General features: G+C 40.6%; 1 protein-coding gene across 1 annotated transcript in view; it reads right to left on the reverse strand.

The window, feature by feature from the left end:
* NALCN (sodium leak channel, non-selective) overlaps positions 1 to 14,242 on the reverse strand; it is a 302,582-nt gene that overhangs the window by 204,669 nt on the left and 83,671 nt on the right. Inside the window, exons 8-9 of the mRNA XM_015098259.3 lie at positions 6,137 to 6,279; positions 5,906 to 6,010 (exon numbers count right to left, since the gene is read on the reverse strand). Coding sequence (XP_014953745.2) covers positions 5,906 to 6,010; positions 6,137 to 6,279 — 248 coding nt within the window. The remainder of the gene's footprint in view (positions 1 to 5,905; positions 6,011 to 6,136; positions 6,280 to 14,242) is intronic.

Here is a 14,242-nt window from a genome sequence, read left to right on the forward strand (position 1 = left end):
CACATGTAACAACAGTGTGTTATCCAGGGCCATAAACCCTATGGAACTGAAGCTCCTAGGGGAGTATGGCAGGGACTGCCAGTTGTCACTCCATATCTGTTCTCCTTGTCTCCCAAAGTAAGAAAATTTTATGACCATCAAAAGAAAAAAAAGAAGAACTAATTTTTTTTCATTTTTGAAGCTCATCTTGAATCATGTAATTATACACTATCCATGAAATGCAAACTGAAACTTTCTGTTTTTTCCCTTCCTGCTCACTGGAATATTGATGTAAGGGTTAGCACTACAGCAGCCATTTTAGACTAGGAGGCAATTTTGGAAATGGAAGTTTTGAAAGGTGGAGCAAAAAGGTGGAAAGATTCTGTATCTATAGAACACAGGCAACCATACAACCCTTGAATGACATACTCCAACTTTACGTGAGAGAGAAAGGAACTCTATTTTACATGAGCCACTTTTTGAGGCTTTTTGTCCTTTGTGGCGGAAGCTAACAACACAAGTGGCTTCAGTTTGAATTTTCAATGAGTTAGTTCATTGTAAAGACATAAAATGTTCCCCTCAAATTATATTATTAATAAAGGCTTACTATTAAAATCTTCAAAATATGTATGAGCTGTAAAAAAATTGTAAACGCATTCTCCAGAGACAACCACCCCTAACATTTTAGAGTTAACCTTCCTGGTATTTTGCCCATACACATGTACATACAAACACGAGAACTTTCTACTGCATTAATATGTTATTTGAATATTTCCATATCAATAAAGTTCAGTCATGACTTAGTGGTGTTCATTTATTCTAATTTTATAATTTAAAATCAATAATTTATTGCTAGAGTTAATCTTCTCCCTCTCTGTCTCTCTCTCTCTTTTTTTTTTTTTTTTTTACCAAAATGCTTCCGTAAACATTCTCAAATGTATATCTTTGAGCATTGTTCAGAATTTTTTTAGGAAAAATTACTAGAAGTGCAATCTCTTTGTCAAATAGTTCGTATGTTTTTAAGGCTTCTGATACATACTGCCAAACTGTTTTGTAAAAAGGATGCTCCAATTTACAGTGTTAGTAATAATGTATGAAAGTAGCCTTTTCTCCACCTTTCATCCAACAAGAAAACTTTTTGTTTTTTTAAGAGAAGAGATGCCAGAAAAAAAGATAGCGCGTTGACAGTAGGGGCCGTATTGACTAAATTAAAAGGAGGTAGGATCTCAGTGGGCAAAACTGAGTGGGGGAAAAAAAAAGACCCTTAAGGCCGAGGAAGCTGGTTTTGAAGCTGCCAGTTCCACCATGCGCCAGGTACGTAATACTGGATCAAATAATTAACTTTCCAATCCTTGTCTTTTTTAATCTGCAAAGCAGAGACAATAACGGTACCTACATCACAACATAATCATGAAAATTAGATAAGATGGCTTTAAAGTCAACAGGGCAGTCCATGTTGTGATTTACTGTGGCAGTGTATGAATCAATGGAATATTACCAATGAGCACTCTGCTCTTGGTACAATCACATGGGGATCCATGGAGATTTCAGTCTTGAGAATCATCTCATGCTTATCTGTTTGCAACTGTTTGCTAGGGTCTTATAAAGCGCCACTTGATTTAGCTAAGAAATTTGCTTTGGGGTGTGTTCTAGTTTAGGCAGAATATCAGCAGCAGCAACAACAATAACAGATTATTTAATGGTAGGTGGAAGAGAATGAATCTTGGTAACAGGAATAATCACTAGCAACTGAAATACAATTCCAAACCCAAGACATATATACACATTGGTTAATGAAAAGAAAATTCAAAATTTATTTTGAAATTCACATGCTCTTTGGATTCTTTCAAAACCAATCATCTTATAAAAAAAAGGAATAGTCATTATCACACAAAATGAGGGTAGACACTTGACTTGATTTTGTTATTAAATAATATATTCCATGACTCAGGGTTACAAAACACAATTCTCATTTATGGCTTCCTGTGATGAATGTATTATTCCATGACTATAGTTTCTTATTAGAAGGAGCTCACTATTGTACCTCCTACAATAGCCCTTCCCAGAAACTGCTTTCACTAAATTGCTTTCTCACATATTTTAATGATGTATATTCATGTGGAAACCAATGGTCTTAGAATGCAGTAAACACATTTTTACTAAAGTGTTGTCTTGGAACATAATGTGGTACAAAGTCTTTTTATAGAGAACTTCTTTTCATTTTTGATCACATGCCTTTTCGTCTATGCCTTTCAGACTTTTAATCTGAGCTACATATTTACACAGAAGTTGTTCAGGTATGGAGGAACCCATATTCTGAGAATGCTCACGGACCTACAAAGGAGGAAGAATCCCTGTGTCCTTGAATCAACTCCATCCTTATCAGTCTTCCATCTTCTTCAGAAAACAGCAAGTCAGAGACAATGACAGACCCAGGAATGATTGCTGTCTTTAGACAGTAAGAATATTTATTTACGTGACCTTGTGGCTTCCCTGGTGGCTCAGATGGTAAAGCGTCTGCCTGCAATATGGGAGACCCGGGTTCGATCCCTGGGTCAGTAAGATCCTCTGGAGAAGGAAATGGCAACCCACTCGAGTACCCTTGCCTGGAAAATCCCATGGACAGGGGAGACTGGTATGCTATGGTCCATGGGGTTGCAAAAGAGTCAGACATGCCTGAGCGACTTCAGTTTTCCAACATGACCTTACTGGGCCATGCTTTGTATATAAAAGTTGGGTGCGTTTTGATAGGCAGAGGCTGTTTTGTGTCTCTCATCACATACAACATAGCCTTTCGGGGCCCTACAGTTTGGTAGTTCTTTCAGTTCTAAGCTCGTCCCTATCATGAACCAGCCTAAATCAGAGGACCCTGCGACTGGCAACAGATATCTGAGATGAAGTGTCTAAGGATGGGTGTGCAACTCTGGACTGGGGATACGTGGTGCTCAGGACATGGTCCACTAATACATCAGCCCATCCTGACATCCAATTCTGGGCCAACACCTGCTACGGACCTGTGGCATGGCGTCAGCCCCGCTACTGTGGGCTGACACAGGGGACGATGGCTTCCTGGATGTATGAATCTCTTGCACTTTAGCCCAACACATAACTGAGCAAGTAGCAACAGTGATCCGTGTCTAATAACTAGAGGTGCCAGAGACACCCCTCCCCATTGGAGTTCAGGCAAACTACTGATTACTAATCCGAAAATTTCCACATTATTTGCCCTTTGTTTTCCTGCGTCCTGCTCTATTATGGTCTCCACAAGACCGTTGGCATTAATTTTTCTGTAATTTGTTTCTGTGCTGTGACTTGGAGGGAAGTTGCTTTGTTATTTTAAAGAAAACATTCTCATCGCTAATTCTCGTTTGCCTCTGAACAGCCTGTATCACAGCCAATTCCCATCGAACCTCCTAAGATGTTGGAAAGCCCCTACTTTATCCTGTTAATGTGTATAATTTCCCTTTCTACAAACACAGACCTGGGAAAGTCCAGGGACTTAGAAACATCACTGAGTCCACCAGGCCTGGGATGCTCTTCGCCCTTGTATGAGGATGCCTTACAGAGAACAGCTGCAGACGACCTACATGCTAGAGGAAGGTGAGAACTGGCTTCATTTCAGAAAGGCTGTGTGCTTCACAATACACAACCATTTTCATTTTATTTCCTGAAAGCCCATCTGCTTTATTAGAATTAAACTTCCGATTTAGTGTTTTAAACCAGCTAATGGGAGGTCCTTAGGCACAAAGTTGCGTCAGATTTTACAAATGTAATAGAATCATAGCAGATGACATCTCTCCCTTCCACACATACAAAAGCATCTGGATCACTTGCTGAGGGGCTGGGGAGGGGCTGGGCGGGGCTTGTGGCCTGTTGCCAGGCACCCCAAGTGGTGGTTTACCAGAGAGGCTGCTTCAGGAGCTTTTGGTTGCCTAGCAACTGGGTCCTCAGCCACGGCGTTTTTCTTAATGAAGGTTTTTCACAATTCTCCGTGTGATTACCTCTGTCGAATACCTAGACGCATTACCTCTAAATTACTGGCTTATGCCTCCTGATTAAGGGCAATTTTGCATCCAAGCAATTTTGTACAACTGTGTTCACAGTCCCTCCACATTTCACTTCCTGGGAAAACTGCTGGCTGATTTGGCATTTCCAAACACCACTTTTCCAGCTGTGGTTTGACAAGTAAGAGTTACTTAATGAGCATTATGTGGTTTGAAGGACGTTTTAGGTCCTTGGGAATATCAAATTTGGATTCTGTGTGGAGTTCATAACTGTATATTACACTTCATTCTCAAAGTCTGTTCTGGAAAACACACCTTCATGAGGGTGTCACTCTACTTAAAAGACAAGCCAGCAATGCACTTGGTCCTGTATAATTTCTCATAGTTCATTTAAAAAAATGAGAGCAGAAATATGTGGAGGACTCATTGAATGTTTTCCTACATGCCATCCGTGTTATAACCCAGGTGATACCTATAAAAATCTTTCATGGAAGTTTGAATAGCAGTTTGACAAAACTGAAAAATATTAATACTATTTCATCTATAAGGAATTGGTTAGACTATTCGAACTTTCACAAAATTACAAAGATGCTGCATAAGGCTTTTCCAAAGATGAGCATGTTTAATTGCATTTTTGCTGTTAGCTGTTACACATAATTCTTCTATTATTTTTGTTACTTTTGCACTTCTCCTTAATTTTATTCCTCTTCTGCCCCATCTCCACCCCAGTGAGCCACTATCCTGAATTCTTTTCTTTAAAATTTTAATACATAGTCACAAATATAATTATTTTTAAAAATAAAATATTATTTAAAGTAATAATTATACAATTATTAAAAGTTCAATTTGGAGATTTTCAAAGTAAAATTTTTACCTTGAATCTTTAAGAGACATCTTTGTCTTAGTAGACCTGTATTTATATTCACAAACTTAAACTTACCTTAAAATTTAATGTTAAGTTAATAGTTATGAGGCATAACAGCATTTCATCCTCAATTTAGGAATTTTTATTTTCTTTCTTTTTTTATAAAGATTCATACCAGAAAAAAGATATTTATAAATCTATTCTTCCTTTCTAATCAAATAAACAAATACACAAAACAAAGCCAAAAATAAAAACAAAGAATTTTATCTGAATTACCCTTTTATGTAATAAACGCCATGCTATTTTTATATAGCACGGTCACTTCCAATTTCTTAGAAGCATAGGGGAAACCTTCTGAACATTCAGTAATTCCTCAAAATTCAGAAGCAAGCATTTGAATTGAGGGGTCTTTTTCATAATTTATTCTATTATGATTGCTTTATTGTGAATGAAATAAATTTTCTAGTCAGCAATTCTAATCCTTTACATACGGGCCATTATATTGGTTTGCAAATATATGGATATTTATAAAAATGGGAAATTCTACAGTTGCTACACTTGTATTTTTCCCTTTGGCTGTGCCAAGTCTTAGCTGCAGCATGCAAATTCTTAGATGTAACATGTGTCTAGTTCTCTGACCAGGGAATGAACCTGGACCCCCTACATTGGGAGTATTAAATCCTAGCCACTGGACCACCAGGGAAGTCTGTCCAGTTGCTGTATTTTATCTGCAAGCCCTTTGAGGACATGTGAAGGCAGAATCAAATCAAAAGTACCTAATAAATGTGATGATAAGCCTGGTTGTGTATCAAACGTACCCCTGGAACTGTTAAAAACATAGGTGCCATCACCCCCAGGGTCTGATTTGGTTCTTCTGGGTTTGGGCCTTTGCATCTGTAAGTTTAAGCAGCTCCCTCAGTGAGTCTGGCCGCCAAAGCCTATGATAAGAGGGGTTTCTCAAGTTCCATCAATTCCCAAGGGTGGTGCGGAGGGACACGCCCAGTTCGAGTGAATGACGTCATCATCGCCGAGTGACGTCATCACCCCCAGTAGGTACCTGTGTGGTGGCTGTGGAAGTAGTGCTGCTTCTCGACCCCCACATCTGTTGAAACTGCACCCTGATTTCCGCAAATGTTTCTATGATGACAGCGATGAACACGTTCTGCAAGAAAACCAGAGACCACATTTACCAAAGGCTGGGCAAGAGGGAGGGAGGACCATCAAAACCAAAAGATCTGCAGAAACTGTCGGAAAACATGGACCTGATGAGGAGGAACTGCGCGAGTACCTTAACGAGCCAGGCCAGGAAGAAGATCAGGGTGATGAAGTAGAAGTAGGAACGCCAGCGGGGAAAGCTGTCGATGGCTCGGTACATGAGGAACACCCAGCCTTCCTGGGAAGCGGCCTCGTACACAGTGAAGATGCTGGTTCCTGCCCAGACAGAGGGAGGGGGAGGCTGGCTGAGTTGGGGTGGAGTTTTGAAATGAGAAGACATTTTTCAGAAAAACAGTATTTATCCATGATCATTTTATCAATGACAAAAGCGCTTCTAAAGGGACTCAAATCACATGCAACATTTTATTGTTCTTGTTCCTAAGGATTTCTCTTTTTACTTGAAGTAACGCTGCTTGACAATGTTGTCTTATTAACCGTTTCTACTGTTCAGCAAAGTGAATCAGCTATTCCTATACATATATCTCCTCTTTCTTTTTGGATTTCCTTCCCAGTTAGGTCACCATAGGGTCTTGAATAGAGTCCCCTGTGCTACACAGTAGGTTCTCATTCAGTTCAGTTCAGTTGCTCAGTCCTGTCCGACTCTTTGAGAACCCATGAACTGCAGCACGCCAGGCCTCCCTGTGCATCACCAGCACCCTGAGTCCACCCAAACCCATGTCCATGGAGTCAATGATGCCATCCAACCATCTCATCCTCGGTCGTCCCCTTCTCCTCCTGCCCTCAATCGTTCCCAGCATCAGGATCTTTTCCACTGAGTTAGCTCTTCACATCAGGTGGCCAAAGTACTGGAGTTTCAGCTTCAACATCAGTCTTCCAATGAACACCCAGGACTGATTTCCTTTAGGGTGGACTGTGGATCTCCTTGCAGTCCAAGGGATTCTCAAGAGTCTCCTCCAACACCACAGTTCAAAAGCCTTAATGCTTCAGCACTCAGTTTTTTTATAGTCCAAATCTCACATCCATACATGACTACTGGAAAAACCATAGCCTTAACTAGAGATGGACCTTTGTTGGAAAAGGAATGTCTCTCCTTTTTAATGTGCTGTCTAGGTTGGTCATAACTTTCCTTCCAAGGAGTAGGCGTCTTTTAATTTCATTGCTGCAGTCACCATCTGCAGTGATTTTGGAGACCAGAAAAATAAAGTCAGCCACTGTTTCCCCATCTATCTGCCATGAAGTGATGGGACCAGATGCACAAAGCTAGTGGAGGTGATGGAATTCCGGCTGAGCCATTTCAAATCCTCAAAGATGACGCTGTGAAAGTGCTGCACTCAATATGCCAGCAAATTTGGAAAACTCAGCAGTGGCCACAGGACTGGAAAAGGTCAGTTTTCATTCCAATCCCAAAGAAAGGCAATGTCAAAGAATGCTCAAACTACCGCACAATTGCACTCATCTCACATGCTAGTAAAGTAATGCTTAAAATTCTTCAAGCCAGGCTCCAGCAATACATGAACCGTGAACTTCCAGATGTTCAAGCTGGTTTTAGAAAAGGCAGAGGAACCAGAGATCAAATTGACAACATCTGCTGGATCATCGAAAAAGCAAGAGAGTTCTAGGAAAACATCTATTTCTGCTTTCTTGACTATGCCAAAGCCTTTGACTGTGTGGATCACAATGAACTGTGGAAAATTCTTCAAGAGATGGGCATACCAGACCACCTGACCTGCCTCTTGAGAAATCTGTATGCAGGTCAGGAAACAACAGTTAGAACTGGATATGGAACAACAGCCTGGTTCCAAATAGGAAAAGGAGAATGTCAAGGCTGTATATTGTCACCCTGCTTATTTAACTTCTATGCAGAGTACATCATGAGAAACGCTGGGTTGGAGGAAGCACCAGCTGGAATCAAGATTGCTGGGAGAAATATCAATAACCTCAGATATGCAGATGACACCACCCTTATGGCAGAAAGTGAAGAAGAACTAAAGAGCCTCTTGATGAAAGTGAAAGAGGACAGTGAAAAAGTTGGCTTAAAGCTCAACATTCAGAGAACTAAGGTTCTCATTAGTTACCTATTTTATACGGAGTACCAATAGTGTTATTCTTGGGATTTTGATAAAGTTGTTTCTGAGTCAAGCCAGGGCAATTTAATATCTCTAGCAATGAAATAATTTTAGGCTACAGCATCTGCTGTAACAATGTGGATAATAAAACTAGCATTCAAGTCAAGTAAATATATAATAAAGAAAGGATGTGTACCATATACACTTGCCACTTGGGGTTTAATACTTTTAGGTGCTATAGTTCTAAGTGAAATGAAGTAAATTGGAAAACTGGGTTTCATTTGAAATCATGTTCTCATAGGACGAACTAAAGTAACCAAAAATTCATGTAATGGAGCCCATCTTTGGTTTCCACGGCGTTTACTGAACACCAAAACATAAGGTAGTAAATCACTAAATAGGACTTTGTATTTTCAGGGAGAATTCTCTCATTGAAAATATTCCTAACAATGCAAAGAAGGGCAAGGGAACAATATGTGGGCAGATTTTTGGAGGTATGATTAAGAGGAAAGTCAGTATTTAATCCTCACGGCATTATGAGTACCTGTCATTATGTCCCTGTTTTGAAGATGGGAGAGAGAAAGCACATAAAGTATAGGGAATCTATCTAAGGCACAGAGAATAAGCAGGGGGACTCGAATTAACCCAGTCATTCTGGAACGGGGACCTGCCTGTTTGTGAGGCAATTAATTCTCTCTCCTGCTACCCTTTCTGTACCTTGGTTTTCCCGTCTATAAAACTGAAAGACGGTAAGACAAATATAATATAGGTAAACATTTTCACCTCAACAAATTCCACTGCTAGAAATGAATTAAATTACTAAAGGACATAAAACCAATATCCACCCATACGTGGGCTCATGACCCAGAAATTGAAAACTAGAAGGCGCGTACAACCAAATGTCCAAATTAAGACAGAGGTTACTAACGTCAGCTGACGCCTGACAGCCTCTCTGGGTCTGTGTGTGCAGGAAGAAGAATCAGAGCATCAGCGAATTCCAAAGCACCCAGAACAGCAGAGAAGTGTAGCAGCAAATGGGGAGAAATAAGTAACAAGGATTAAAAGGAAAAAAGTACACATTTGGTACAAACTTGCCTCACTAGTAAAACCACTTTATCAGTTACCTCACCATTCCCACCATTAAAGCTTTGAGATGAGATCAAAGGCCATAAAAAAAAAAGCATCTGTATATTTACATATATTTTCTAAGTTAAACTTCAAGTCATAAAGATTCGTACTTGAAATGTATTTCTTCAGAGAGAGAATTTCTAAATGCCCAAGTGCTAAATATAGAATCCTTCCAGAAAAGGGGAGTTGAAAGCTTTAACTACAGGATTCACAAATGGAAAAGAAGTGTTGACAAGACTGATGCTGACACGGGCAGGAAAGTTTAGGCGTTAAGGAGAGCAGTTCCAAGGATGCTGAGCCCACAGGCCAACGAAAACACTCCCCGCCTCTGGAGCTGGGCAATTTCCACGGAGGCTAGAGCTTAGAGCAGCAGAGCAGAGGTCACGACTGTCACGCCCCTGCCTTTGAAGAGCAGAGATTTGAGATCAAAAGAGCTCGGGGGAAATTTATTTTCCATTAGTTGATTAAAAAACAGAAGAAAACTGTGCTGAGCCACAGTGAGCATGCAGCGACCTTCCTTAGCATTCAAATCGTCCGCTCTTCTAACCCGTGTTGCCCTCCTGGGCCTCAGGCTCTGCCCGTGAAGGTGTCTGTGGGTCACCACTAACACACAGGATAAATGTTACTTCGTAGCTTTTGCAATTTTTCTCCAAAAGCAAGCAAAACATATCATGCGAGAAATGTGGTTTCTTCCAGAGTGTGTGAGCTTCATCACCCACTTTTGAAAGATCTATTGGAAAGTACATTCAAAAGAAATCAAGGCCAAAAGGGCAAGACTTCATGTAATTCTTAGGGAGTTGACAGTTATGACATTAGAATTTCACAATAGTCCAAAATTAGAACCAAGTATTTGGAGGAAATACTGAGGCTTTCTTATCTTCGCATTTGGGGGAACTTTCACATTTCTGCATTATCAAGCATAGGCAAGGGAAATAAGAATGAACTTTAAGGTAAGGTTGGTCCGTCTACCTCAAAAGAGCCACAATAGTTAGAATTTCTTTTTTTTTTAATTAAAAAAAATTATTTGTTTTATCTTTATATTTTGGCCATGCCACGAGCTTGCAAAATCTCAGTTCTCCAACCAGGGACTGAACCTGAGCCATAGCAGTGAGTATTCATTGGAAGGACTGATGCTGAAGCTCTAATACTTTGGCCACTTGTTGTGAAGAGCTGACTTACTGGAAAAGACCCTGATGCTGGGAAAGATTGAAGGCAAAAGGAGAGGGCAGTGGCAGAGGATGAAGCAGATGGCATCACCGACTCAACTGACATGAATTTGAGCGAACTTTGGGATATAGTGGAGGACAGGAGAGCCTGGCGTGCTGTAGTCCATGGAGTCGCAGAGTCGGACACAACTTAGCAACTGAACAACAGCCACACAGCAATGAAAGTGCTGAATCCTCACCACCAGACCACCAGGGAACTCCCTGTTTCATTTTTGAATAAAACTGAACTAGTAAATAAACACAAGTACAGAAGATCAACCAAGACTGGAATGAGATCATCTGACTTACTCTTTTTTTTTCAGTGGCATATTAAAATCTGATTCAAGTCTAAGTGGGAAGGAAGAAAGACATCTGAGTGATATTGACCAAATATAATTTACAATAAATGTGATAAATATAAATAACATATGATTTTCACTAAAAATAGTTATTTGTGTTACAATAAACATAAAGTTTCTATAACTTACACAAGACTTAAGCAGGGTGAAAACAGACAGCCTTGATGTACTCCTTTCCCAATTTCGAACCAGTCTGTTGTATAGATGATAGTAACTGAAGTAGGTAGGCCTTTAGTACCAGGCTTTACGATAACCTGGCAAGAATTTAGGCTGTGCTCTGTCAAAGCCTTCAGTTTCCTTCAGTGTCTTGGTTTCTGCCTCTCCTTCTATCTTTAGATTTCCCCCTAAATTTCTTCTAAACAGACTCTGTGTCTTGCAGCTAGGTTGTAATCCAGTTATTAATATTATTTTGGACCCCTGTTACTGCGATGATACAGTGTTGGTGAGGGAAAACGTTCTATAATCTTATGATTAAATCTCAGGGGTTCTGACCTTCAGAAGAATTCCTTAGCCTTTTTGTTCTCGGTTTGTGTGATACAAAGAGGCTAGAGGGGGCTCTGGTCATCTGCCTGCCCTCCTCTGAGGACAGATGAGGCTCTGAGGAAGCAGACGTCCTCTAGGACATGACTTTGTCATGAAGAACAGAGGGCTGTGGGCTTATTTCGAAATGGTCACTGTTTCTCTCCCCTGCATGAAGCATATGGGATTTTTTTCTCTGATCATCACCTTAAGAACTAGGTATGTCTTCTGCAGGTAAAACTCACGAAAGCCTTGGGTCCCCCTAGACATGGGGGGATTTTTCAACTCCTAATCTAGTCCACGTTCAGCCTCCAGCAATTACTCAATTCTAGTTTAAGTATCTCTGGCACCATGGCTTCTGCCCCTGGGGAGCAATGATTCTCCATATTTGCTGTCTCTCCAGATTGCAAGGCATGAATGTGCCCTGCAAACTCAACTCTCCGTTAGATCTAAGAGCACGGCTGACTTTCAGAATTGCTGGTATTCAGTTTGTTTAACTTTTCTCTTCTTGTGAGAGCAGGATTGATAACTGCTAAGCTCTTCACAGTCAAAGGTTTTGGCATAGTCAATAAGGCAGAAATAGATGTTTTTCTCAAACTCTCTTGCTTTTTCCATGATCCAGCGGATGTTGGCAATTTGATCTCTGGTTGCTCTGCCTTTTCTAAAACCAGCTTGAACATCTGGAAGTTCACGGTTCACATATTGCTGAAGACTGGCTTGGAGAATTTTGAGCATTACTTTACTAGCATGTGAGATGAGTGCAATTGTGCGGTAGTTTGAGCATTCTTTGGCATTGCCTTTCTTTGGGATTGGAATGAAAGCTGACATTTTCCAGTCCTGTGGCCACTGCTGAGTTTTCCAAATTTGCTGGTATATTGAGTGCAGCACTTTCACAGCATCATCTTTCAGGATTTGAAATAGCTCAACTGGAATTCCATCACCTCCACTAGCTTTGTTCATAGTGATGCTTTCTAAGGCCCATTTGACTTCACATTCCAGGATGTCTGGCTCTAAGTGAGTGATCATACCATCATGATTATCTTGGTCGTGAAGATCTGTTTTGTACAGTTCTTCTGTGTATTCTTGCCACCTCTTCTTAATATCTTCTGCTTCTGTTAGGTCCATACCATTTTTGTCCTTTATCGAGCCCATCTTTGCATGAAATGTTCCCTTGGTGTCTCTAATTTTCTTGAAGAGATCGCTAGTCTTTCCCATTCTGTTGTTTTCCTCTATTTCTTTGTATTGATCACTGAGGAAGGCTTTCTTATCTCTTCTTGCTATTCTTTGGAACTCTGCATTCAGATGTTTATATCTTTCCTTTCGTCCTTTGCTTTTCACTTCTCTTCTTTTCACAGTTATTTGTAAGGCGTTCCCAGACAGCTATTTTGCTTTTTTGCATTTCTTTTCCATGGGGATGGTCTTGATCCCTGTCTCCTGTACAATGTCAGGAACCTTCGTCCATAGTTCATCAGGCACTCTATCTATCAGATCTAGTCCCTTAAATCTACTTCTCACTTTCACTGTATAATAATAAGGGATTTGATTTAGATCATACCTGAATGGTCTAGTGGTTTTCCTACTTTCTTCAATTTAAGTCTGAATTTGACAAGAAACTGTGGAAAATTCTTCAAGAGATGGGAATACGAGATCAGTTGACCTGCCTCTTGAGAAACCTATATGCAGGTCAGGAAGCAACAGTTAGAACTGGACATGGAACAACAAACTGGTTCCAAATAGGAAAAGGAGTACGTCAAGGCTGTATATTGTCACCCTGCTTATTTAACTTCTATGCAGAGTACATCATGAGAAACGCTGGACTGGAAGAAGCACCAGCTGGAATCAAGACTGCTGGGAGAAATATCAATAAACTCAGATATGCAGATGACACCACCCTTATGGCAGAAAGTGAAGAGGAACTAAAAGCCTCTTGATGAAAGTGAGAGGAGAGTGAAAAAGTTGGCTTAAAGCTCAACATTCAGAAAACGAAGATCATGGCATCTGGTCCCATCACTTCATAGGAAATAGATGGGAAACAGTGTCAGACTTTATTTTGGGGGGCTCCAAAATCACTGCAGATGGTGACTGCAGCCATGAAATTAAAAGACGGTTACTCCTTGGAAGAAAAGTTATGACCAACCTAGATAGCATATTCAAAAGCAGAGACATTACTTTGCCAACAAAGGTCCCTCTAGTCAAGGCTATGGTTTTCCAGTGGTCATCTATGGGTGTGAGTGTTGGACTGTGAAGAAAGCTGAGCGCCAAAGAATTGATGCTTTTGAACTGTGGTGTTGAAGAAGACTCTTGAGAGTCCCTTGGACTGCAAGGAGATCCAACCAGTCCATTCTGAAGGAGATCAGCCCTGGGATTTCTTTGGAAGGAATGACGCTAAAGCTGAAACTCCAGTACTTTGGCCACCTCATGCTAAGTGCTGATTCATTGGAAAAGACTCTGATGCTGGGAGGGATTGGGGCCAGGAGGAGAAGGGGACGACAGAGGATGAGATGGCTGGATGGCATCTCTGACTTAATGGACATGAGTTTGAGTGAACTCCAGGAGATGGTGATGGACAGGGAGGCCTGGTGTGCTATGATTCATGGGGTCGCAAAGAGTTGGACATGAGTGAGCGACTGAACTGAACTGAAGCTCTTCACATGTTAAAGCAGAAACCAGAAGCCATTAAATAACTTCTTTTTGGTTTAAGGTATGGATCAGATATAGCATGGACAAATCAGCATGTCTGGTTAAAATGAGAATTCTAAATTAACACACAAAGGCATGATTCTCTGTTCACATGTAGCCTGTTAGTCACTCAGTCATGTCCAATTCTTTGTGACCCCATGGACTGCAGCCTGCCAGGGTTCTCTGTCCATAGGATTTTCCAGCAAGAATACTGGACTGGGTTGCTATTTTCTTCTCCAGGGGATCTTCCTGATTCAGGGAT

Source organism: Ovis aries, chromosome 10 (genome assembly GCF_016772045.2).
Source record: "Ovis aries strain OAR_USU_Benz2616 breed Rambouillet chromosome 10, ARS-UI_Ramb_v3.0, whole genome shotgun sequence".
In the NCBI taxonomy this organism is placed as follows: domain Eukaryota; kingdom Metazoa; phylum Chordata; class Mammalia; order Artiodactyla; family Bovidae; genus Ovis; species Ovis aries.